The following is a 27046-nucleotide window of genomic DNA, read 5'->3' as shown; positions in this document are numbered from 1 at the left end:
TGATAACAAACCGGCCGGCTCCCAGTATGAACACACACTCCCCTCCCACCACAGTGTTAATGACCCAAGGCACCGCCTCTGCCTGCATATGATCCCTCTGAGTACAGACAGATGCATGATCCTCCCCCTGCATGTGGTCCTGCAAGAACACTCCGACTGAGTCACAGCTGCCTGGAAACCATTTCCACACATCCAGCGCGAGTCTCCACCAGAGAAGAGTCACATACATCCAGTGAGGAGCAGCCGAGCTTCAGACTCCGAGCGACGGAACAGCAACAGGCTCATTTTACGCACATTCCCGTCGGACCCAGGGTTTGTCCAGAGACGCTGCGTCAGTGAAACTGATATTAAAAACCAGGCGGCAGCTCATCTGAGGGATCCGGACTCGAGTCGAAGAAAAGCAGGAGGGAAAGTCGAGATTTCAGCGCGTGTGGATCAACATGTCTAAGCCCAATTACTCCGGTGTTTTTCACATGGTGGAACAGGATAATATGGACGCCTACCTCGCAGCTTTAGGTAAGGCTCTGATTGTTGCATAAGTGTGCATTTTTATACAATTGTGTTGGCCTTTGCTATTATTATTTTTTTAAACAAGTTGCATATATGTATTCCTTTGTTGATCTGTGCTCTGCTCAACAGTGATCCCCGTCATTTATTTCAATGCTGTGGTTCATTTTCATTTGCAGCAGCACACATCAGAATAATGAAGTCACCACTGTGTCCTCTCTGTGACCCCAGACTCCTCCACACACACCCACACTCAGTTGTCTCCCAGGCTCATGTTCTACTGATTTTCTTATGAATTCCAGATATCAACTTTGCTCTGAGGAAGATTGTGTGTCTGCTGAAGCCCACCAAAGACATCATCCACGACCCGGCCACAGGAAGCATGAAGATCCGCACCATCACCACCTTCAAGAACTTCAACATGGATTTCAAAATCGGGGAAGAGTTCACTGAAGATCTGCAGGCGGTGGACGGTCGAACCTGCCAGGTGTGTTTATGAATACACGTGCTGACATGTGTGGACATGCTTACAGGCCTCTTAATGCAGTGGATATAAAGTATCACTGCTCGCTATACAAGTTTGCCTCTTTGTGTGTTTTTAATTTGGAATGTCTCAGGGAAGTCGACCCTCCCACCGCTGTGATTTCTGTGTTGTAACCACCCCCTGCTGCTCGAAGCCTGGCAGTGAAAAAAAAAAAAACCCATTCATAGTCCTCAGATTACAAATCCTTTCATGAAACCAGTGCATGAATCAGTATCAGCATCGTCATCTTACCAAACACGAGAGAAAAGAGCAAACGGAGGCAAAAAGAACAGGAAAATAAATGGGTTTGAATCCACAGTGACCCTTTTCACACCGCACAAAGACTCTTGTCCCCTGTGTGATCGAACTTGTGAGCTACTTTACATACTAATTACACGCATTAAGCATCTCTGTGCCCGTGTAGACTACGGTGAGCTGGGATGGAAACAACCTGGTTTGTGTACAGCGAGGGGAGAAAGAAGGACGAGGCTGGACGCACTGGCTGGAGGGCGACAAGCTGCATTTGGTGAGGATGTGAAAAGAAAAGAAAAGAAAAGAGGGAGAAGGGGAAATGGACAAGGAAAAAGATGCCATAATAGATATGCTAACCGAGGGGAGAACATGCAAATTAGGCAGAGTTTGGAAGTTATTCATCGCCTTATTCAGCTGCACTGCGCTGTCTTTGTGGGGAGAGGTACTTTTATGAAAAGGTTCGTGGAGCCGTGGGGGGGAGAGAAAGGAAGGCGAACACAAGAGAGGGGGAAGACTGTTGAATGCACGTCTTAATTAAGTGCAACAACAACTTTGAGTCAAGGGAGAGGGTTAGTTCTGCTCATTTTAAGGGTTTCAAGCTTATGGATGATCTGTAAGTGGCGCTTAAGATTTAAAACAATCAGTATTGTTCCTATAAACAGCTCTCGCAGGATTTCTAATACCTTCGTTGCAGCGAGGACAAAGGGACGCGTTGTTGACGTCGAGAGAATTGGGAAAGAAATGCCAGTGAGGATCAGGGCTCTAAAATGGTGGATTTTTTTCTTTTTAAAGGTTACACAAAGCAGGAGAAGGGAGCAGTGAGAGGCTAATAGAGAGTGAGTGGGGGGGGGGAATGATAAGTAGATGGAGAAGGAGTGGGAGACGGATTACGAGGTCAAAGGATGGGGAGGGGAGCGGGGAGGGGGGGACGGGATTGAATTTTGGATACACTCCCAGGTTTGTGCATCACTCATTTAACGCTCCCTTGATGTGCCAAACTACCCTTTACACTCCTCACCCCCATCCCCTCCCCTCCTTCCATCTCCTCTCCCCCTCCTTCCCCTCCTCCTCACTGGTCATTTTCCTCTCTGCAGGAGATGAGAGTTCAAGGCGTGGTGGCCAAGCAAGTCTTCAAGAAGGCTGATTGAAGTAAATGAAGAATTTTTCTCTTTAGTGGACAACCTCGATTTATTCTTAATGGAATATAGTGATGGACATGGTACAACATTTGAATAATGTTTATAGTTTTGTTTTTTTTTCTTTTTAAATCAACATTAGTTTGAAGCATCACATGAGACCGAATATCTGTGAAAATCACTGATCTGTATGTTTCTGTCCGATGGTATTAACTGAGAAGAGAGAAGCGGAACAGAAGAACTTGTGTAAACATTCCCATCGTGCTTCCTCCTGCATCTGTCTTCATAATGTCATAAACAAATCATACATCTGCTGGGTGTCACTGCTGCCTCATTCCTCAGACTTTAAATGGCAGCAGCATTACTGGTGCATATCTCCAACGCTTCATACAGTTTTTATGAATACTGAAAGTCAACAGAAGTTCTCACGACAATGTACGTTTAAAAAAAACGGACTGTTTGGTTGCTTGAACCATTTTTCATGTACAAATTCTCAACATGGTAGGAACAATATAAATTAAATTAGAAATTCATAGAAATAAAATTACGACACATTTTACATTACATTACATTAAAACAAGAAGTATTGTATTTTTCCAATTGTCAACAAATCCCATGAAAACACCAACGATCGTTTGTGTGGGAATGTGGCCCCAGTATGTACGAGGGGTGAAAGTCACAAATATGAAATGGAGGTGATTTATTTAATTTGAATTTATAAACAGAGAGGTAAAACTGCAACTTTGATATGAGATTGTAGTGAATAAAGTAATCTGATTACCGTGTTTTAACATTTTCAACACAAACGTCTTTCATTTTCTGACTTCTATGTGGCACTCAGGCCCGTTTGTTCTTACAAAGATGTAGTTTAAAAACAGGCCAAAATATTTTGTTGAACTTTTTTCAAACAAACGATCCTTTTCCAAAACAGCTGAGCGCTGTTATTTTTACCAAATGTTGCTGACTCAGCAGTATAAAACAGAATCTCTCGGGGACTATTTTCTGCTGTGGATTGAGCCACATTTAGTGAACGCTTTTTCAGCAGCAAAACATGGGCTTGACTGATTAAACTACAGTGCCTTCCTCGATGTGATGAAGTAACACAGTCACCCAGTGCAACAGTGTGGCTCATTCAGCTGTTTTAAATAGTTTTTTTGGACAATGGAGCTCTGTTTAAGGATGAGCCACATCAGGCTTTGACAACACACACAAACTTGACACATTTGTTGCTGGCTGTTGCTTTTGGTCTTTTCATGAGATTTGTCTAAAGTTTGACTCTAGAAGATATATAAAATATAGTTATTTTTAAATAGAGACACCACTGAGCTGGTGGTAAAAACACTTGTGAAGCTCCCATCTAAGACTAATTCACATCATAGGAAAATACTCAAGTACAGAGCTGCACCAGTGGGCTTTACACAGAAATATCACATTATTGGTGCTGAAATTGTCATTAAAGTCCTGCAGGGGGCAGCAAACTTTACTTTTTCTTTGGTATAAATACTGTAGGTCCCCTTTGAGGACTGTCTCTACCCTGGAGTGAGACCTTGTGGCTCCGAGTAAACGTTGGTGTAACTTTTACTTGATTATGTCCCCGCACCACTCGTCCTCCTGTGGCTCTGAGTGGGTCCTGAAGAAGCTGTTGCAGTGTACAGCATTTCCATTCCTGTGGCTGGGTTCAGTGAATGAAACTGAAACCTTGAATGGAGTTATGGGACTGTAGCTGTCCACGCTGTCCTGAGGGCTGTCAGTGACCACATTATCATCTGAGGAGGAGAATATAAAAAAAATCAATATTTAGTGTGATCATCCTTCAAAGTAATGTCACATCAAATTCTTTGGTCTCTGTGGTTTATGGCCCTCTTAATAGGGCTAAAAGCATTTATGAGCATGGAATGTTTTTCACTCTAATATACAGAATGATGACAATTTAAAGGGAAAATGAACAGTGTCTCAGCTAATGGTCGGGCCACAAATTCTTCTTGCATTACCCATCAGCCACTGAGTGACAACACTGGAGGCAGTTTTTCAGATTACATGCAAAGAAAACAGCTTTATACCACCTTTTTTCCCCCAACTGCAGCACTACCCCTCTAGACTTGTACACACAAGTTAAGTGTGTAATTTGGTAGACTTACACTTTAAAAGTAAAGGCACTGACCATGAACCACAGTGTTGCTGATTTAAGTCTGGCTTGAGACGTCTCTAATCTCAGTTCTGGTCAGAACCTCTGACAAAGGCATAAAAATGCCACAAAACAAACAACAACAAAAAAACCTAAACCACAAAAAATATTTTTTAATAGTATTCAAATAGTATTTTTTACAGTTTACAGTACCTTGCTTAATCAGTGGTAAATCACATCCGTCTACAGTGCAGCTCTCTTGGCAGTAACTTTTCAGCTCTGTGGTCGGTAAAGGCAGGTCCAGTGGACTGGCGGGTGCCGCTGGAGCCATATCAACCAAAGTAACTGGAACAGGTGGGCTGGCTGTCACACAGAAGATAACGCAAATAAAATAAAAAACAAAAGTCTTCAATATCACTCCTACAAGGATAACTTTATGATCGTGATCAAGAGATTGAGTTGCATCAAAATAAAGCAACTTAACAAGTTTTAACTTGGCAACTTGTTATTGGCTATGGTACTGATTGACCTATAGGTGGCACTTGAATCTTTAAAAAAAATACAGTCACTCAGACATGAAGTGTGATCCTGATAAAATATGACTTTTACATAAATTGTCTTTCTAGGAAAACGTCCTCGTAATTTGTACTTTAATAAATCTGTAAATTTCGAACAGGTCGTCATGACTCAATATCAGAGTGATACTCCTCTCCATTATCTGAGGATCAAACACTCACACTCCTGTACGTGTGACAGTCGTTTGTAAGAAGTTTGTAGTTTCCTTTTTCACAGAAAGAGGCTGTGGTCGGATTTGACTCACAGCAGTTAAAGCACATGGAGTGGAAAACTGTGTAAAACTCTTCAATGAAAACTTGTAGATTTGCCTGTGAAGCATTAATCGATTCTCCAATGTCTCTATGTATGTTCAGTTTTTTCCAAACAGTCATTGGTTTGACTTTCTGAAGTGCTTTTTGTCAACGCTCGATTCCAATGAAGTCGTTAGGAAGCCGAGTTCTCTCTGTGCCACCACTCAAACCTACATGAAGCAGAAATGCAGTACAAACCAGGCCAAGAGCCCTCATCCATTGTGTGTAAGGGGGTCAGTTTGTGGTTATTTGATTAATGGCAAATTGACTAAGTAATGTTTATCACTAATGCACACTTTCACCTGAAATGATAAGGGGCTTTGCTTTGCATCATCATCATCATCTGTCTTGTCTAACACCCTTGTAGATACCTCGTTGGGTCTAACCAAATTGCTACATAAAGGTGACCAACATCTTATTTAAAGCTACTAAGAAACTTTCAGCTCTTTTTACCCTTGTGGACAAGAGAGGATGATTCATTGATCTGTAACCGCTTATCCTTTCATCGAGTGGCGGGGTACACCCTGTTGCCAGTTCATCAGAGGGCTGACATATATGGATAAACAACCATTCACACCTATGGGCAATTTAGAGTGACCAAGTAGCTTCACTTCTATGTCTTTCTACTGTGAAAGGCAGCTGGAGAGGACATGCGAAGAGCCGGGTCTTGAACCCAGGGCCTTCTTGAGGTAGCAATGCTAACCGCTGCGCTGTCACACTGCCCTAAAAGAGGATGATGATGAAAGACAGGAAGCTTTGTTTTAGTGCCGTACAGTACCACCAGACTACAAAGCAGAGTCTGTCCTCAGGCTGTGAGACCCCTCAACATCAGCCTCAGCACGCGGCTACAAAGATAGTTATAATATATCATTTATCCAACCATAGATGGGTGGAAATCCAACCGGGTGATCGTTGATTTCTTGTTTGCTTTTGTAGGTCATGTAGAGGCATCGGTATTAAACTGCGACTGCTTCATAACCAGCTAATGCACCCAACGGGTTAATTTGGCTATCATGTTTTTATACTTTAATTTCTAGAAAAAAGCAAGCCAAAAAAATCTCAGCGCACGCCTGTATTCAAATCTGTGCATTGTTGCGTCTGTAACAGGTTTAATCTAATCACTCCGTACATCTTTAGTTTTAGTTCCCTGCAAGGTTTTTTTTAAAGTTATCATTTAGGGTTCAGAATTTGTCTCTGGCATTATAGCAACATAACAATCAACGGTTGTTTTATGTGAACTACAGGTTTCCACATCACGCATGTGTAAGTTGCATAATGGATCGTATCAGTTGTGATGTCAAGCTTCTGCTCAGATTTAAGGTGAGCGCATAGAAAGTCTGCATACACATCATCCTGCACTGCCGGGCTCAAACATCACAGCGAAGTTACAATAGGCAAAACACATTTTTTGTGTACTACAACTTGCTGTCCTGGATGAAAAAAAGTCCTGGTTTCTCTGTTTAAGTGGATTATCTGGAGTACGGTTGTGGTTATAAAGTGTGCTTTGAGCTGCAAAAACCATATCTTGGCGAACAAAACCCAAACTATGTTTCGTGGCACGCTACTACATCAAGTGGGAAAATACCGGTGTCCTTTTTAGTAACACGTGTATGTAATCCTTTGAAGATACCTCAATGCTGATAAGGTTAGATATTAAGAAAATCCAGATGTACTGTGATACAAAGAGAGACTCTTTTACTGGCAATCATAAACACCATCACAAACATTACCAACTAACACTGATCCCATCTTTTCAAACTGGCCCTTTTCAGTCGAAGCGCAGATCCAACCAGTAGATTGTCAGAACCGCACACTTCTTCAAGCCAGACCTTCCCTCAATAGTTGTACTTTCCAGTATTGGCACACGCTTCAGCGGAAATTCAGCAAATGTCAATGAAATATGACAGAACGTCAGCCAAAACAATCAACGATGGGACTGTGCCGCATACGTAGGATCTGTTTCTCAGTATGAGTTAGCTACCTGTGAAGTGTGCGTCACACTGCACCAAATAACTGTGTCAGCCTGAATATGTACAGGATGTGGTTTCCCCATTGAGTTTGTCATGTTTGCTGAGCTTGTTTAGTAACACAGCTCCTTATTTATCCTGCCTGTGTTGTACTGATTCGTAAATATTCTGATTCTCCGCAAAAAAAAAAACCCAACGTAAATTACGCTTATTCAAACTTAATTTAAATTCAGTAGCAGACAATCAGGTACAAACAGAGACCTTTTTAATGAATTCCCTGTAAAGGAAGCAGTGCGTGGGTATGTTCGAAAGAGACGAGCAGCGACCTTCAACTGTACGACTTCAAAGCAATCTGTGTCTCACAGTTGTGGCCGACAACTTGCGTAAACTGCAGTGCATAGGCCAGCGTTTGCACTGTTTCATCGCCCTTTCAGAAAGACTTTTTTTTTTAATTTTTTTTTTTTTAAGTGTGAGAGCAAAAGTGATGAAACACACCTACGCATGTTACACAGTGTACACACCTGGTCTGTATGACTTGCGTTTTTCCCTCCAGCAGATAAAAACGAACAGGACGAGTGCGGTCAACACGAGTCCTGACCACAGGCCTGCGGGTAATATCCAGTTACATCCTGATAAACAGAGAGAGAGAGAGAAGAGAGAGAGAGAGAGGGAGAGGGGTTTTCACAGGGACCCAAATACATTCTCATTAGGTTTTCCTCCTGATTGCACAAGTGACTTCTGGTAAATTAAGTGGGAGTGAGCGATTACTAAAAACTGCTCGTGTCTCTGCCTTGATAATATTGTCAGCGAGGTGATGAATGAAAACTGAAGGTGACTATAAATGATGACACAAAAAGCTTTCCGCAGGTTCCTCATCAAAGACCAGTATGAATTAAAATTCATTCAATCTGCATTTCATTCACAACACTGACACCAGAACAGTCACACCTCATCTAACATTTATAAGAAGTCTTCAAACACCTAATAGTATCTATCGTTGTCTGACGCATCCATGACTGCAGAAACAGTTCACTAATGCTTAGTAACACTAAAACCTTATGATTTCAGACAAAAACAAACCCTTAGAGTGTCTTATAAAGCACCTATTAAAGCAACATTATGTTACTTTTTAACCCAAAATAAATGGCTTCAAAATCATGGGTACAGTGGTACAGTGGTACAGTGTCTTGTAACAGGGTGAAAGGTGTCTCTGTCTCAGCCACTCTGCCCACCATCACTTGTTTCTGCACTACATAACTTCAGTGAGTGGGTGGCATCACAGTGTTACATACATTACTTCGTATGACATTTACTTTATCATACAAGTTTTCAACACATAACATGCAGAGGAATTATCGATTATCTTTATCTTGCGTCACTGCATGCCACCTTCCCATCAGTGCGCATCACACGCGACACCAAATGACGTCAAAGATGTAACGAGACAGAAACAGACGGAGAGGAGAAGGAGTCTCACATGTGAGAGGAAAAAGGATTTTCCTATTTTGTCAAAGTGCTGCTGTGCTTGGGACGCTTCATCAACCCAACATGTCGCTACGTGACGTCTTGGGAATGAGACTCAATACTAAAATATCTTTCTGGTGTATTTCTGAACAACTCAGACAAATAGTACATTTCAGAACCTGTACTTTCATACTTGAGTACAGAAGTCGAATCAGTACTCTCCACCTCTAACTTTAGCCGGAGTGGTTTTTTACACACATATATACATGCCTCTACATTTACCGTCTCTGATGACTTATAAATAGGTGGGGTTAAAGCACGAGTTACTGCTGTCTTCTGAGCACGTGTGGTCGGAATAACCTTTTCCTTTTGCGCTATGAAGAAGTTCTGTTTCCATGTAAAAGTCACTGGTAAATTTGACACACATGTCAGATCTGTATATTAAGCTCATTTAATGTGTTTCACTACTTTTATGACTGGAGTAAAGAGAAGAGACGGTTTCAGACACTGATGTGACTAAAATGAAAAAGACACAAGTAGAAAAAGTTCTTCTGAGCGCATGTTTTGATGTCATGCTGTTGTCAGCTCTTCATCATCCTTGACACGTACTGACTCTCCTGACAATTCGGAGCCAGCCACATCCTACTGCCCTGCATCAACCTCTTTCCCGCCATCCCCCTCACCTGACCTTTCCCGCCCACCTGCACACCTGTTTCCTTCTCTTGCAGTGTGTGCATACCGGCTCCTTTCTTCTTGTTCCCTCGCAGTCAGTCTATTGTGCTTTGTGCTTTCCAGCCTTCTTTCTTCCTGCCTGACTATGCCTGTGTGATCCCCGTCCTGGCCGCTGGACTTCTGTATCCTTGCTTGGCCCCTTTTGTTTTAGATGCATTTGCTTGTTTTGACCTGCCTTCCTGGTACTGACCTTCTCCTGTTTTTGACTCAAAGTACCTGCTACTGAGCCAAACCATAGTTTGGGTTCAAGTATGTTCTTCTCTGAGCCTTCACAGGATCACGTGTCCTGGTCTTTAATCTCTTTACTTGTGGACACCAGTAAACAAAACTCATTTTGCATCACACTATTGGATACTTTGCCCTTTGTAGCCAAAACGTGTAATAAGAATGTCCATGACTTTTTCTCAATAGGTTACATTGTGAAAGAAGTCTCTTCCCCATAAACCTGCGATGAATCATGTTCTTGGCCACTCTGTGTCATCAGAATGTGACAAATCATCCCCATTTAAACTTATGTGATGCACTTGTTAGCAACAGTTGCTTTTTCAACGCATCCAGCAGTTACAGAGAAAAATCATTCCTTTAGTCGTGTTTCAAGTCCAACACTCCTCCTCTTTTATCCCTGTTTTTTATCTTCTGCTGGAAATACCTGGCTCTTTAGCTGTTAAACGCTCCATTTCTGTATATTCACCATCAGGTTGCCAATTATTGGTGGGTATCTAGAGCTTTTTTCATTAAAAAAAAAAAGAAAATAAAGATGCGCATTGTTGACAAGAGTGATGAGAGTGAATCAAACTGAAGCTGAAACTCACTATAAAGCTGTGTAAAGCTGAGGGGAGCCACAGTGTCAGATGACAGCTTCGCCAGCATGAGCAACCCCTTTCTGACTGTCATACTGTCATTTGATTTATTGGTACATAAATATCAACAATCACAGCTATGATCTTTATCCTCTCTGTCCCAGTACCTCCCATCAGAGACTAATACTGATGCAACTAGTGTCTTGCATTGCCCTCATTCTTTGGAATGGTTTCCCATCTGTACTCTACTTCCTCTCTCAATAACTTGGTCATATGACATATTGGAACTGAAGGTCAACAGGAACTCTCTGCTTCACTAAAACATCCGCTACATTGCATTGCAGGATTTTAAGATCTGAAAAACAGATACACATTCGAAACAGCAGCCTAGAGGTAAAAATGGAGACCTACCTATGCGGTCGCCACAGACGGCATCAGTGCTGGAGGTTCCTGGAGTTTTCTCCAACCTACCGATGTTCTCACATCTGGAAACAGCATACAGAGACAAACAAATACATATTCATGTTTGTGTTTATCTGGACATTTGCCTGACTAAAACGGCATCAAATTTTTCAGACGAGCTCGAGAAACAGTTACACCATTCCTACACTGTGGATGACATTTAGTCACAGTAGGTGTCATGTGGGATGTCTTGGGTTTGTAGACTGAGGATGTGGACCAAAAAAAAAAAAACTTTGGCAGTGAGTCGTTGGATGACTAATGAATGATTCAGTCACATTTGGTCACAATACATAAATCGACATCCTGCTTGCACATTAATAACAGTCATAAAAGTGTTAGCGGAGACGCAGTCTGACCTGGTATGCTGTTTACAGACTGAAAATGAATCTGTTACGTTGCTGTAGGTCCCTCCTTCACACGGAGCACAGATCGTGTCATTCATGCCAGCAGCTGCAAGACGGAGTTAGATGTTTGTACAGTGTTTGGGAAAAATGCGAATGAAGTACATGATGATTTATTTTGCATTTTTACAATGTAAGCCTACCTCGAACCTTGACCCCTTCACCCACAGAACACAGCTTTGCTTGCTTGCAGTGTTCACAGCCAGGATGAGCACAGAAATAACCATCCACACACTCGCATACTGCGTCCTCGTCTGTCTTACACGTCTTTGCATACCTCTGGTTGTTACCTGAAAGAGACAAAGAGTGATAGAGTCAGTCTGGTAAGAGTCACATCCATATTGTGTGTCCAACTTTTTTTTTTGGTGAGAATCAGTTTGAGTTTTAGAACTTGCAGGTGAGGACATTTTGGGAAAGTGAGTTTTGGACAGGCCTTTAAAACGCTGTTTAAGAGTAAAATTTGATTTAAAGTTGAGGTTTAGGTAAAGGTTGGGATTAGGCATTCTACTGTGACGGTTAATTAACCAATTTCAGGGACACATCTCATATTCAACACCAGTTGACAAAAGTTAAGTCCCAAACTGGATAATAAGCTGATTTTTGGGTCAAAGTTAGGGTCAAGTCAAGGTTAGGGTTGGGTGAAGTGCAAGCATTAGACAAGTAGCTTTAACATTAGGTTTAGTCTCCATGAAGTGAATCCAAGTCTACAATTTCCACAAAAGTAACGCAAGTATGTGTCACATGCAGTTTAAGTTTAAGTCCTTCCGCTGTCTTAGAAATATGACTTAAAGGAGCTAAACTTGAACTAGAATGGCTCCTAGTGGAGCGCATACCTCCGCCAAGGCCCGACAGTCGACTTTGATTCAATCAAGCCTGATCCAATATCAAACTGGACAGCGTTGTATCAATCTAAATTTTAAACCACTGATAACCGATTAATCACAATTTAAGCTCACCAGATCTCAGATCCACATCAAATTGTACTCACTCATAGATATCAGCCACTCGTGCCACTCTGATACAACACCCCCATCATATGCCTTTTACTCACATTAGTTACTCTAGATTTAAACATTAATGTGTGTTTTTCATAATGGTAAATGTGAAAAAAGACCTAGCCAGCCAGCCACTTTGGATTATACTGCGTACAATCTGCAGCTTCCCCGCGATGTGCCAGTCCAAGATTTACAGAGACTCCATCCCACCACCCTGAAGAGGAATTTCTCAGGGCACCACTGGTTCACTCAACCTCAGTGCAAATTCAACAGGCTCAAAATATTGAGCTACTGTTTGAAAAGCTACTCAGTTTGAAAAGTCAGTTTTTCACAAAGGTAAATTTAAGGGAAATTAACTTCAAGGCTGTTTAAAATCATCTTATTCCTCTTCTACAGCATATTTTCATGTACAGCGTTGTTCCAGCTCTCCACTGGAAACTACATAACGTATAATGAGTTATACATTCAAATAAAAACTCCAGCTTATATTGGGCTTCACTATACGTATTTTCCCAAACCTTACCTTAGAATACTTGATATCTTTCAAAACTGAAAACTGTGCAACACATACCACCCTGACTGATCCTATGAGTTACTGAGGTGGAAACACTGTGTTTTAACCATCATTAATACACGGTAAACTATATATGACCTTATAAACGGCATCCAGATTATGTTTATGAATGAACTACACAGTATTTATTAACTCCAGCACAAGTATTACAAACAGTATTTGCAACTTTATGATACAGAATTTCTCACTAAATGATGTATAAACCATTTCATCAGTTGTGAACAGTGAAATAACTATCAGCTAAGGTTCAATTTAACTGTAAATACCATTTATTACTGATTATTACACTATAACACTAAGTGGTCTCAGTAAGGGGTTAATGGATTAAAAGTGAAAAGAGGAAGATGTTGATTTGTGATGCCGTTCACATGAAGAAACCATTGCGAAACGTACATCTATAGTCTATTAAAAGGCAACGGGGGTCTGAAGAGGAAGGAAACAGCTTTTCTTCGCAGTACAGGAAAGCGTGTGCGTCTGTGCATATACAGTAGAGACTTACTGTGACTGCAGTCCCTGCAGGCCTGACATTTCTTCGAATGATTTATTGTGGCAGTGTATTGCCCATCTTCACATCGGGCACACTCGGTCGCCTTCGATCCATCACACTCAGCTTTCATGTATGTCCCTGATGATGAGAGTTGAGAAAACAGAGATATACGGACGAATCAGATGTCATGCAAATACAGTTCGAGACGAACACTGAAAAGCTGAGTGTTTACACAGAGCGGAGACACAGTACAAAGTGGGCACAGTCCTATAAAGAAGTTTGTTACCCAAGGAGAAAAGAAACTTAAGTAATGAAAGCTCCAAGTTATTGACTGACCTGCCTTGCAACGATCGCAGCATTGCCTATTTTTGTTTACGAACTTCCCCTGATTTGAACAGATGTTCACATCCATTTGTAGCCCATTCGATTACAGTCCTCCACCTGCGTGTGAAATATCTTCAACGGCCGTCTTCCTGTACACTCTTCTCCTAAACGTACTCCTGTCCTTTGAAACGGCAGCCGTCTAACTTATCTGAGCTGACTGAGCATCAATCAAGGTGCAGTATCTTCCTCTTTTTCTGACGTTCACTCATTCACTCCTCGTCAGTCTCTTCTCTCTCTCTCACTCACTTTCCGCCTGCCTGAGCTGTCTGCGACTGGATGTATGTTTCCCCCCTCACTCAGCCTTACCTACTTCTCATGTCTTTTCTAACCCTACACGGTGGAAAACCCCAGTGACCCTTATCGGCTGTTTTCCCCTCAGTCTCTCTCTCTCTCTCTCTCTCTCTCTCTCTCTCGTCTCTGTCTCTCCTCATTTCCTTCCTGCGCTAGCCCTCTCACTGCGAGGTAAGCAGTGCGTGTGTTTCCGTAGAGCTACAGGACCAAAGGCTGATTTTGGCACTCTTTCACTACGCAAAGCAGCCCAGCACAATGAAACATTTCCTCTCTCCTCTACACCCTTTCCTTTCTCTCCATCTCCATTGTTCCCACTAAACCTTTGTCCCACCACTGCAGGGGTGTTGTTGAGTTAAAACTGCACAGAGATGATGAAGTAACAGTCAATCTGAGAGTTTTTTTTTTTGGGCCAAGTCTGTCTTCCTGCCACCCAATTTACCCACAGCCACTCCTTTGTTACTGCAAACGCACTAAAACACAATCTACAAATAGATTTATAAAACGCCTACGTTCGCAAAATATGTGTGAGAGAGAAAGGGGGGAAGCGGGGAAGGGCGAGGGATGGAGACTCAATTATTGTGAAAAGGGGAAGGAGAGATTTTACTTCGGGACAGATTTGATCGGATCACGATGTTGCGATTAAGGTGGGTTTGGACTTTTACATTTAAGTGCTCTTAAACAGATCATTTCTTCTCGAGAAGATTAAAGTTGATGACGGATTTGGTCATAGCGTTGTGTTTCTGTGATGATCTTTCCAAACCTTGTGGTACATTTTCCCCTTTTCTTTCCTTTACAATTTTCACTCTCTTCCCATCCTTCCCTCAGCCTCCTGCTTCTCCTGCTCGCACACTTGACGGCCTCCTCCACGCTGCTTGGATGGGTGGAGTCTCCAGGGTATCCCAGCGGATACCTGCCCCATGCCAGTCTAAACTGGAGCAGGTGTGCCCCCAAAGGTCACACCATCTCCATCAGGCTCATCCACCTGGACCTCGAGGACAGCCAAGACTGTGAAAATGATGCGGTGAAGGTCAGGGGACAAAATCTAAATGCTTTTACGTTAAGATGTCACTTCTACTAATTGATGCCAGTGCTGTTATAGTGTCCTGTTTTCGTCTTTTCCAGGTCTTTTCAAATGGAGACCTCATTTCCGTTCTATGCGGCAAAAGGGAATTTGAGGAACTCCAGTCCATTGTGAATCCCTTGCTCGTCTCTGCCCCGGGTGGCTGCCTCTCCCTCTCGTTCCACTCTGACTACTCAAACCCCAAGAGGCACACTGGCTTCAGGGGCTTTTATACTGATCAAGGTGAGAAATGGTTTGGGTGAGTCCCACCAAACTCCATTGTACATGTGTACAATTGCTTTATTGTTTTTCACAATTCCTCAGGAGAGCCCAGTTTGTACATGGATGTATTTCACCATTGTGGAAACTTTTGTATTCATGATGTTGGAAAGGTAATATTTTTAGACAACAATTCACAATGGTTTATAATTGTTAAAGCATACTTGGAAACAGTTTGACACGTTTTTCATGTAAAAAATGAAAAAAGCAGAAATAACGTGTAAATTGCGAGACTTTCAGTTTCAGCTGAAAGGCACTGACAGGACTGCAGTGACTAATGTCTCACTGAAATCTAAATTCATCGGTATCGGTTGACACAATCTTTTCTTTAGAAAATGAGTGTTTAACAAATAATAAATCCTTTGAGTGTACAATAACATAGTCACACACTGATTCAGTGTGTGACTATGGTTAAGATTCTGCAAGAAATGTATCAAGAAAATGATTTTTACTGCTCAACACTTGAGCTTCTTATAAAACATTTTTTCCAATGATTCTTCTGCAGCAAGCTTTTCTACATCTGACCTTTCATCAATTTATCTCCCTCAGACTTTGACGAATGTCAGGACGACCCTGATAACAGATGCACACAGTTCTGTCACAACTTCATCGGAGGGTACTACTGCTCCTGTCGCCATGGTTACCACCTGGACACAGACAAACACACTTGCACTGGTACAAATACTTTGGTTATTACAGACGGTGCACAAATAAATGAGTCAAATTCAGGAGGAAGGAACCGAACCGAAACATGAAGTGAAAACTGTGGAAAACAGAGGAAGCAGAAGCGAGCAAGCAACAGGGAGGAATAAGGAAGGGAAAGAGGGAAATTAGATGAGAAGACGCTTGATTTTGTAATAATTATGTTGATTGAGATCTCTTTGCTTCAACACAGTGAGTTGTGCTGAGGATCTGTCAGGGCTGAAAACAGGTGACATATCCAGCCCCTCCTGGCCGGCTCCGTATGCAGAAAATGCCAACTGTCAGTATACCCTGTCTGTAGAGGATCACCTGCAGCTGGAGCTGCACTTCTCTGACCATTTTGATGTGGAACAAAGACCTGATGGTCAATGCATAGACGAACTGAAGGTAGGTGTTGATCAGAATATTCACACAGGAGTATGGTCTAGACCTGCTCAATTTGGAAAGTGTCAATATAGACAAATATAGATTGATTGATTGATTGACTGATTGACCTCCTGGAGTCATGTGTCTTTTTAAAAGGTATAACTTTACATAACAGAGAAAAAAAGAGGAAGCTCAGACTAAAGCATGGAAACTGTTGATTTGAAAACTAGTAAACAGCTTATTTTGGCCAAAATCTATCAATTTCATATATATATATATATTTTTTCCTTTCTCACATCTTCTCTAGAAATATTCCCCCATTTGAAGTGTTCCTTTTTTTTAAAGGGTCAGTTGTTCTTGTTGTAACTCTTACAGTGCAACACATCGAGTACGTTGCTACTTTGACTTTCTTTCTCCAGAATTGATGCCAATCCACATAAAACATGCGTGTAAACAGATCTTCACAAAGTGATCTTAATTGATTACAAACACAGAATACAAAATACTTGTTTGCATGACTGTTCACGTCCTCCAGGTCAGTGTTTAACACATTGCGTCCGTGTGGATTGGTCTCCATCAGCACATCAGGACACTGCGGTTCTTCTCTATTCCTAGACTCTGACTGTTGTTTAAAAGCCTCATCTGTGTAAGATTTCAGCTCATTGTCTCACTGGAAAACACATCTTCTCACATATTGTAGATTTCTTGCAAAGTGCATTGGATTTTATTTTACCCTCTATCTAGCTGCCACCATCATGCTTCACAGTGGGGATGATATGTTTATAACACTGTGCAGTTAACATGGTGTTTAGTCTGGTGGCAAAACAGTTCCATCTTTGTCCCATTCTTTACAGCATGTCGCTGTTCTAATTCTCAAGGTGTGTGAGGGCTGAGTCTTGAGGGCTGATCTTTGATGTGCTGGAGAACCAGTCTGTCAAAACACTTCATCAGAATGGGGAATGCCCAATGGCATGCTTTTACCCACAGTCTACATCCAGTTAGTTGGACCACGGCAATACCAAATTTGGACTACCTTAAAACAAAACTGAAAATGTGTCCCCATTTAGCTTACCATGAAACCAATGATGCACCAGTTTGTGTTTGACAGTGGTATCTGTCCAAGATAAGGGAGGAAATACTTTGCAAACAAGCATCTTGTGTTGTTTGCAGATTGAGACACCCTCTGGGACTCTGGGGCCGTTCTGCGGCCACGCGCCTCCTGCCTCTCCCTTCCTCACTCACTCACATCATGTCCGTATCCACTTCAGCTCTGATGGCTTTGGCACAAACAAAGGCTTCGCTCTCCACTTTAAGACACAAGGTACTGCAGCCTCCTCACCTGTGACACGACAGGAAAAGAACGTTTGGTGAAAATTGATGACAATTTATTGTTCTTTTCCTTGGTTAATTGCAGACAAGACGTGTCCTACAGCAGTAACCCCGCACTCTACTGCGGCGCCTCAGCAAGCGGAATATGTTCAGGGTCAAACAGTCACAGTCACCTGTGACATTGGCTATGTAGTTAATAATGTGAGTGTGCAGAGTGACAAAATGTTTCATATCTTTATGTTAGATGTATACGAGTCACTATCAAGCCAATTCATTTCTTCCTTTTGCAAAACAGGAAGGCACCCAGACAATGTCATCAGAGTACGTGACGACATGCCAGGCTACGGGAATATGGACTCCCAGTTACATCTGTGAACGTGAGGGCCACTGCCTTTCTGTCCCCCCAGGAAACGTCCTATTATTCTACACTGTCTTTTTAATATTTGGTCTTTTTTACCCCACATATTCTCACATGTAGCTGTGGACTGCGGTAAACCTGACATTCCAAAAGATGGCATCCTTCATTTGGTGGGCTCGGAAAATCCCAACACTAAGTACAAAGCTCAGATCCACGTGAACTGCAGTTCAGACTACTACAAACTGGAAGGAGATGGTGATTATAGGAAGCTTGTCTGCAGCCCTTTTCTGTTTCTTTGGCTCAAATAACTCTGAAGACTGCAAAGTTTTCTGCTTTTATTTATACACTTTCTTCAATCTTTCAGACACTTTCACTTGCAATGCCAATGGTGAATGGGAATCAGGGGATGGCAGAACGGATATGTCGAAATGCACTGAAGGTACAACTTAAAATTTGCACTTTCTCATATTTACTGTACATTCTTTAGAGATGCTTCCTTTTTAATTTTGTATCTGTGATGATTCTTTGTTTATTTCAGTCTGCGGAGAGCCTAAAAAACACCATTTGAGTACAGGCAGAATTTTGGGAGGTCAGGATGCAAACCAGGGAGAAATACCATGGCATCTTTTGATAAAAGAGCCAAAAAGAGGAGGAGCATCACTGATCAACGACCGCTGGGCTGTTACAGCAGCTCATGTTGTGGAAAATGTGCCGCAAACCTCTCTGCACCTGTATGGTGGAGTGGTACACGACAGCTTAACACATGACCGATCGTCTGGCATAGTCGTCATGAACAGTGAGAGGATCATAATTCATCCCAACTACATCCAGAACGTTGCAGACCAAACAAATTTTGACAATGACATCGCTCTAATCAGATTTGCTTCCAGGGTGACTTTAGGCCCAAATCTCCTTCCCATTTGTCTGCCAGAGGCAAACAGGGGCTTGGTGGACAATGAGCAAGGCACAGTGTCAGGCTTTGGGTTTACAGTGGAGGGGAACAGATTTGTCACATCTTCCAAGCTAAAATACGCACATATTGAGGTATACCCCCTTACAGAGTGTGAGAACACACCCACCACACCTACCAACAAACGCATGCACTTCACCAATAACATGTTCTGTGCTGGAGCACAGGGAAAGGACAGCTGCAGGAAAGACAGCGGAGGTCCGTTTGTTTCGCCAATGTTGGCTGAAGGCAATGAGCCTTATTATCTGACCGGCCTTGTGTCCTGGGGAGCCCCCTGTCGACAGAGACAGTACAAGGGCTACTACACCAAGGTGGAGAATTATGTAGATTGGATTAAGGAGAAAATAGACGAAACCGAAAAATCTTTAAGAGGGTAAAGATGTGGGAGAAATCACTTTGCAACTAACCATGGTGATGTAATACATGCCAAGATGGATTCAGATCTGTGAAATGTAAGTGAAAATAAAGACTATATCTTTGTAATCAAATGTACCAACATAAACAACTCTGATCACTGACTTTAAAATTCACTTTATGACTTTGCTGGTCATGAAGTGAATTACTATTTACTATTCACTTTTTTGTATTAAAGGAATCAACTGCTGAGAATGTGCATTTTAACCAACAATAAAGAGTTTTCTTAATACACTGGAATGGTTCATTATTCACTACCACATTAAAATCTGTAATGTTGGAAAGAGTATGTCAAATTTGACATGGCACTTTTTCCAATATTGATATATATCACTTTATAGAAAAAACACAAATGAAAAAGGCAAAATGATTGTCAGTGCTGTGTGTTTCTCTGATAATGCATTTAATTTGTATCATAAACTGCTGAAACAGTTGTTCTTACTGACATGTGGGCTAAAGACACATGGGTCCGTTTTCACCAGACTGCAAGAGCTATACGCTTGTGATTATTTCTTTTAAACCACTGCACATGCCCACTTTGTTAAATAAATAATTTCTTCATCATGTGCAAACAAAATCATACTCTATCTCTTTAAAAAATATGGTTCTGGTGTCACTTCCCGTAAGTTAGGCTTCCGCATGTGGAGAACAGGTGATGCTCTACTACCACTCAGTGGTGTCAGAGATGTATTAAAATCTATCTGAGCTTCAGTTAAGCTCTTTGTCTTTTTTTAAAAATTTTTTTACTGCTGTATGTACCTGTAAGTTTTAATATCTTTATGTTCTGCACTCTATTCATATCAGGATTTATTTTTATGTTTGTATTAATGTATGCTTTTCTTCACCATCACCATAAGGAGGTACGACTATGATTTTCAGCCACAGTGGGTTGGTCAGACATGGTCTCAATTTGATGTTGCTTCGAAGAAAAAGACAATAATGGGGTCAAATTCATCCTGTGCTGTGCCAAGCAGCAGTCACCTGCCTCAATCAGCTGCTTCACACACTGTTAGGACACCGAATGTTTCACCAGCATGTCTGAGACAGGCAATTGTTTCTGTGACCGAGGATACTGAGAAAGTCTAACAGCCCCCTCTGGTGGCAGAATTCAAATATCAGGAAAAGGCTTCAGAGCCTAATCGGGCCAGCTTTTTTTTCTTCAAATATATATATTGAGTTTTTCTGAGTAGATAAGAATCTAAACAATACGATTTGTTTGCAGTTTACCAAAGGTGTCTTGTTCATAAGATTTTCATGAATGTCTATTTTAGAGCAGTTTCCCTACAAGTGAAAGTCAAGTGTTCATTTGATTTTGCCAAGACAAACAAGGCATATTCCTGGCATTAACGCAGTGAGTTGCTAAACACTGGAAACGACAGGCTTTGAGGCATTAATGTTTCACTTGATTGTGAGACATTTGCTCCTGCAACAGCAGATCAATTCACTCACGGATTTTTGATGCAAAGATGGGGTGGACCTTCTGTATCATCTGGTAAGTTACGAAGGAATTTTAAATCAGCTTTTGTGCTGTTTAAAAAAAGTTACTGTTGATTTTAAAACTAATTTGGAGATTTATTCCAAAATTAACTGTGGATACCTACAACTGTGGTGCTGCTACTTCAACTGTTGTGTGCTGAATTCTGTACATTATTACAGACGAGAAAAGTTTGACAGGATGACTGAGTGATGCATCTCAGTATCCATATATAAAGCCACAACAGTATTATATGGTTGCGACAGCTGTGGCGATTGTGTCACAGTGTTTGCTCTTTTTCTGTTTGCATCAACTTTGGACCACAAACTGATAAACAGATCGAACTCGCTCTCTGTTTCATGCACCTTTCCAGGTTTCTGTATGTGTCAGTGAGTGAGTGCGGGCCGGTTCCTGACTCTGAGCCTCTTATGTACGGGGAGGTCCAGTCCCCCCAGTATCCCCAGGCTTACCCTCCCAACCTGCAACAACAGTGGGACCTCAGTGTGCCCGAGGGATACCGGATCAGACTCACCTTCACACACCTGGACATCGAAGCTTCTACAGGCTGCCATTACGACGCCCTGACAGTCAGAGCCACATTTCACATATGATCGCAAACAATAGAGCATTGTTAAAGTGTTTGAGTTCTAGACTTCAGCATGAATCAATATACCAGTGTTGACGACTTCAGGTTTGAAAATTGAGGTCTCAAAGGTTTACTCCACCAACTGAACACATTTAAGTACAACTGGATCTGTTAAACCAAATCCAGAGGAAGCTGCAGGTATTCTGATTAATTGCCTTCAGTGATGTCACTCAGTGGCTAAGCTGAATTATGGGTAATGTAGGCTCAACATTTTGAAAAGCAGCCCACTGGTCTGGCATTGCACAACTGGACACTGTATGGCCACTTCAAAAAATAAATGATCAAAATCATCAATTCAGAACAAGAGATATCACCTTTTCACTCAGAGCATCTCCCTAAATTGGCTGCAATGTAACTTAACCACTAAGTGACATCAATGGAGGCAAAAGAAAGACAGAAAAAAATGTCTCTTTATCCTGTTTGAATTGAGCCATGGATTACTCATACGATGGTTGTCGATTTAAAAGGTACATTTTCTGCTGTTAAAACTTACAGTTTGTTGAAAAGATAGTAAAATACCATTTAGTTTTTAGGGGGTAAGTCTTGGTGACATATCACTGACAATCATATCAACATGTGTTAATATGAAAAATAGTTTTTGAGTAACAGGCCGACTTGACTAGACTCACATTCAAAGACAACAGACTTATGATGCAATTTTAGCTCAAGGTTTGGTGTGTCATCAAAAGATTTGGCTGTTGATAAATGCTGCGTGGTTTATTATATCTTCATCAGCAATTATTTGATAAATAACTTAAATACTTCTGCTTCACAGAGCACAGACACATTTTAAATTTTCCTCATCATGACTGAATGAATAATATCCCTTATATGATCCTTCAGGTTCTCTATGATGATAAGGTCCTGGAAAAGTTTTGTGGCAATGAAAACTCTGCTGATGGGCATCACCCAGGCACTGAGCCCATTTTGTCTCCAGGCAACAGACTCACCCTCATTTTCCAGACTGACGACAGCAACCCAGAGCGCCACCAGAACCTTGGTTTTTCTGCTCAGTACCAGGCAATAGGTAGCACTTATTCATCAACTGTCAGCGTTTCTGTAACTTCACTATTGAACCACCTCCCACTAACTTCATGTCTCTGACATTATCAGACATAGATGAGTGTTCTCTGCCAGAGCCTGCAGATGGCTCAGGTCCACTCTGCTCTCAGATCTGCCTCAACACCCTCGGCTCATACCTCTGTTCATGTCATCACGGGTTCGAGCTGCGCTCAGACCAGCGCACCTGTCTGTGTGAGTATTGAACTAAAAAGGGCAACCAGGATGTGGAGCACAGGAGAAAAATTTCAGTCAAATTTCAGCAACTTTGACTCAACCCATCTATTTCTGACCATTTACGACAAATAGTTGTCCAATTAGATTAGGCAGTAAAGGTTTTTCTCTTTTAGACTCTAATAATCTGAGCAGTCACATTGGCTCTGTGAGAAGTAATCCCAATTTAAAAAACACATTAATGAACATTCATAGTAAAGTCAACACACCAAAAGCCTAACCTGGCAGCACACGGTACTGGAGTGACTGTATCAGCAGAGGAGTCACTTTAAAGTTTGGGATAGTCAGGACAAACTCTACTCCTGTTTGAATATGACTGGAAGGTATTAGTTGGTTGATATACAAACAACTAATAAATGAGCTCCAGGAACTTTTGTTAGCATAAATACTATAAGCAGAGGGAAAACTGCCACCCTGACTCATTCAGATATACACATCAACAGCAGAAAGAAAGTAAGAAAGTGTACCAACTCTTAAATACCTGGTAAAAGTTAATGGGTCAAATTGTATGAAAGTTACAACCAAAGACAATTGTACTTTGGGATTTTAATCTAATTTAGTAGTTTAATAGTATTGTATCATTACCGAAATCCAAGCAAAAGTTAGATCTGATGTATGAACACTGAGCTCTCACTTAGTGAAGAACCTGATAGATCTTTCTCCGATCTCAGTGTCCTGCAGCGGCGGTATATTTGATGAGCCAGAGGGACATCTGTTCAGTCCAGGATACCCGGACCCCCCACCTCATGGTGTGTCCTGTCAGTACATCATTGCTGTAGAGTCTGGCTTCACTGTCTCTCTAAACTTCACTGACAACTTCCACATTGAGAGTGTGGACACTGAGCAAGGCCAAAACTGTCTCTATCACTGGTTGCAGGTAATGATAAGCAGCTTCCGTCCACTATAAATAGAAATAGTTGGATCAATAAACATATAATGTCAAACAATAATTGAGCTGTGTAATTCCTCTCTTAAAAGGTGACTGTTCCAGACAAAGAGCCAATGAAGCTGTGTGGTGGAAAGAGTCCAGGTCTGATTGAGACAAACTCCAACACTGTCACGCTGGAGTACCACACTGACAGTGACGGCCAGAGCAGCGGCTGGAGCCTGGACTACAGCACACACAGTGAGGGAGAGAGGAATGAGTGTAGAAATAAAGCCAGTGAACAATCAAACTGTATTTAGCATCCCTGAAATAGATTCTCTAGCCATCTGTCTTACAGCTAGATAACTATAGGTGTGCCATTGATGTTAACTGTCTGCTTGTCTATGATGTTTCCAGGAGTGAAGTGTCCATTTCCCGGAAAAGTAGCTAAGGGCAGAGTCACTCCAGCCTTGACTGAATATCTCTACAGAGACTACATCTTTGTGCGCTGTGACCAAGGATACAAGCTGATGACGGTTAGATGTCTAGTCCTCAACAACAACAGAGGCCACCTACATTACATAGACAAATACAGGGCAGATATTTTATCAGTTCCTCTGTTTTCTCTGTCAGGAAGGGAAGGAGATAAAGAGTTTCTCATCCATGTGCCAAAGTAACGGAGAGTGGCACCTCCCTCTGCCAGAATGCCACAGTATGTTAGATTTGAGCCCTGAAAATTGCTAAATCTTTGGAAACTTGTTGTTTTGCGATTCAACCACAAATTAACTTTTCCTGATAATTTCCTGTGCCTCGTAAAAGCAAAATATTAATATGAACTTGTTTCGTTCATCTGCAGTAACTGACTGTGGGGAACCCAAACCTTTGCTGAATGGAGGCGTGACCTTCCTGTCTGGATTTCAGAATCAGTACGGTTCTGTTGTTCAGTATTACTGCAATGAACCATTTTATTCTCTCCTTGGGGGCATAACAGGTGAGATATTCACTTGGTGCACCATGAAGTACTGTTTTTGATTTTTCCTATTAATTTTTTACTAGCCATTAGTTTCCATTTGCAGACAAAACTTATTTGATGTGTATAATTCATCATGGTAAACAGTGTCACATTATCGAAGCATAGTAATGTAGTTTAATAACTGATTTCTCCACTGCATTGCTTCTTTACATTAACGTACATTTCACAATGAGTGCTGCACAGAGAGTGATTAAAGGAAACAAGTAGAAGCCGAGGGAACAGATTTCATAAAAAATCTATTTAAAAAATATTTACAGATACATATTTTTAAAGCAAGTGATTAGCAGCATGGTTAGCTGTTGAGTGATTTGTATATGATTTATCATAAATGGCCTAATGCTTGCAAAGCTACAGGTACGTAAAGAGTAACGAAAGACCAAGCAGACAACCATAACTGCCCTGAAAGCTTCATTAAGAGGTGTTCTCAGAAGTGTGCTTGGTTTCATCTGTAACCACACACAACGGTGATGTCACAGTGTACTGACACACCTTAGAGTGCGCCTCTACATCACTGAAGATAAACATGGAACTGTTTATGTTTTGTCGTCTCTCTACTCTTCAGCTAACTTCACCTGTGATGCAGACAGAAGGTGGAGATCCAACAACGAGATTGCTATCAGTCCAACATGTATACCAGGTATTGCTTTTGCTCATATAGGTCTTAGACTAGGATTTTGTGTTTTACTGGAACTTGAAATCTTCATGGAAATGTTCATCTGTTTCACAATAGTCTGTGGCCAGCCTACAGTCCTCATCCCTGCCTACCAGAGGATCATTGGAGGTAGTGAAGCTCCAGAAAATACCATCCCCTGGCAAGTGTTACTGAGTGTAGATGGACAAAGAGCAGGAGGCATGGTGATTGCAGACCGCTGGATTATGACTGCGGCTCATGTCCTCGCACATGAAGGAAATGTAGCACCAAAAGAGTCTGTACGGGTATGTTGACTGCTGTAGATGTTATATGCATGCCCCTTGCTTTGATGTTTTTGAATTTGAAATGTATTTCCTCCTGTGCTGTTGATCTGCAGGCTTACATGGGACTCACGAATGTAAGAACCCTGTTGAGCTCTCCTGTGTTCGCTGCCTCAGTCCACGTTCACCCTGAATACAACAACCCCAATGGTGTAAACTATAACAGTGACATTGCTTTGGTCAAACTGCCGCACCCGATCACGTTCAACTCATCCATTATGCCAATATGTTTGCCAGCAGAGGGGGTCACATATGTCACTGGCATGATGGGGTAAAGAAATCATTATTATGTCTTCTCTGCTTGTACGGTGGTTCATTGAACTCAGTCCTTTGAACTTGCTTCACACTACCATCTTCTAATCAGGAAACTCTGATTTGCTTTTTTCTATTGAGTTAACCATGACTGTCTCTTCTACGTTCTTTTTTCAGACTGGTGTCTGGCTTCGGGCTCACAGAAGAAGGGAAACAACGGATTTTAACAAATAAGCTGAAGTACGTGCAGCTGCCTGTGGTCGAGCAGGAAACATGCAGTAATTCAATTACCATGGCGAGGAGGAGAAGGAACAATGTGCCGAGTCTGACAAATAACATGTTTTGTGCTGGAGTTCCTGAAGGTGGGAAGGACTCCTGTCAGGGTGACAGTGGAGGCCCCTTCGCCATGGCTGATGACAATGGACGGTTCTGGGCTGCTGGTATTGTCAGCTGGGGGGTTGACTGCGGGCGGCAGGGAACATACGGAGTCTACACCACAGTCGCCAACTACCTGGACTGGATCACCAAAACTATGCAGGAGAATTAAACTTACTGTTATTAATTACAACAAGATGTGAAAATGTTGGTTGAACAAAAGTAAAACCAAAAACATCTACAATAAATACTAATAACAAAAATTTGCTCTGAAGCTACTCTATCTGCCGTTTTAAAGCACATAATGTGAAGATGAAGCTGTGAATGAGTATAATCTTCCACTTTTACTTATCATGACTGGAATCACTTTGGAACCAACTAACCAGAAAATTACTGAATAAATGTTGTACTGATTGTAATGTAATCACACTGTATTAAAATCCTAAAAGCATTTCTGAATAAAGTGACATAATAATGACTTGCATGTGCCTTTTCATCTATGTTGCTCAGATCTGTGGTAAAGACAATTACCAGAATCCACTATGACTGCCTGTCACCACATTTGTTGCTGTCACTGCACTAAGGCAGATGCCACTATTTCATGTTGTTGTTAATAATTACGTGTCTACGACACGCTGTAAGGACTAGTTACTTTATCTCCATGAACACACAAAAAACTGTAGTATCTGCTT

The 27046-nt window shown here is 41.6% G+C and overlaps 4 protein-coding genes across 5 annotated transcripts; 3 read left to right on the top strand and 1 right to left on the bottom strand.

The window, feature by feature from the left end:
* Window positions 1–88: 88 nt before the first annotated feature.
* rbp5 (retinol binding protein 1a, cellular) lies at window positions 89–2730 on the top strand. Its single transcript, XM_037075091.1, has 4 exons — window positions 89–516; window positions 810–994; window positions 1455–1556; window positions 2377–2730. Exons 1-4 carry the CDS (start codon window positions 441–443, stop codon window positions 2428–2430), a joined length of 417 nt encoding a protein of 138 aa, XP_036930986.1. The 5' UTR covers window positions 89–440; the 3' UTR covers window positions 2431–2730.
* On the bottom strand, window positions 2533–17636 carry LOC119006366 (tumor necrosis factor receptor superfamily member 5). 2 transcript variants are annotated; one of them, XM_037075040.1, is made up of 9 exons: window positions 17620–17636; window positions 15831–15952; window positions 13304–13429; window positions 11379–11525; window positions 11191–11284; window positions 10784–10857; window positions 7898–8005; window positions 4757–4906; window positions 2533–4184 (listed from the first exon to the last, which is right to left on the bottom strand). In XM_037075040.1, the coding sequence occupies exons 2-9, from the start codon at window positions 15835–15837 to the stop codon at window positions 3997–3999; spliced, it is 894 nt and encodes a 297-aa protein (XP_036930935.1). In that variant the 5' UTR covers window positions 15838–15952; window positions 17620–17636; the 3' UTR covers window positions 2533–3996. The 2 variants fall into 2 exon arrangements, with proteins under 2 accessions (XP_036930935.1, XP_036930934.1); XM_037075039.1 differs by lacking the exons at window positions 15831–15952; window positions 17620–17636 and adding an exon at window positions 13628–14339.
* LOC119006319 (complement C1s subcomponent-like) lies at window positions 14473–19678 on the top strand. The gene is made up of 11 exons (XM_037074927.1): window positions 14473–14610; window positions 14792–14993; window positions 15089–15269; window positions 15855–15980; window positions 16201–16394; window positions 17544–17694; window positions 17788–17903; window positions 17998–18079; window positions 18181–18315; window positions 18425–18499; window positions 18599–19678. The coding sequence occupies exons 1-11, from the start codon at window positions 14597–14599 to the stop codon at window positions 19405–19407; spliced, it is 2085 nt and encodes a 694-aa protein (XP_036930822.1). The 5' UTR covers window positions 14473–14596; the 3' UTR covers window positions 19408–19678.
* A 1096-nt stretch (window positions 19679–20774) lies between these two features.
* Window positions 20775–26832, top strand: LOC119006317 (complement C1r subcomponent-like). Its single transcript, XM_037074924.1, has 13 exons — window positions 20775–20936; window positions 21292–21505; window positions 22408–22591; window positions 22678–22818; window positions 23529–23734; window positions 23836–23983; window positions 24140–24258; window positions 24356–24434; window positions 24579–24713; window positions 25318–25392; window positions 25486–25691; window positions 25784–25998; window positions 26157–26832. The coding sequence occupies exons 1-13, from the start codon at window positions 20911–20913 to the stop codon at window positions 26524–26526; spliced, it is 2118 nt and encodes a 705-aa protein (XP_036930819.1). The 5' UTR covers window positions 20775–20910; the 3' UTR covers window positions 26527–26832.
* The last annotated feature ends 214 nt before the right edge of the window (window positions 26833–27046 follow it).

This window comes from Acanthopagrus latus, chromosome 17 (assembly GCF_904848185.1).
Source record: "Acanthopagrus latus isolate v.2019 chromosome 17, fAcaLat1.1, whole genome shotgun sequence".
NCBI classification, from domain to species: Eukaryota; Metazoa; Chordata; class Actinopteri; order Spariformes; family Sparidae; genus Acanthopagrus; species Acanthopagrus latus.
Note: the sequence above shows the minus strand (reverse complement) of the source record. Positions and strands in the feature narration are given on the sequence as shown.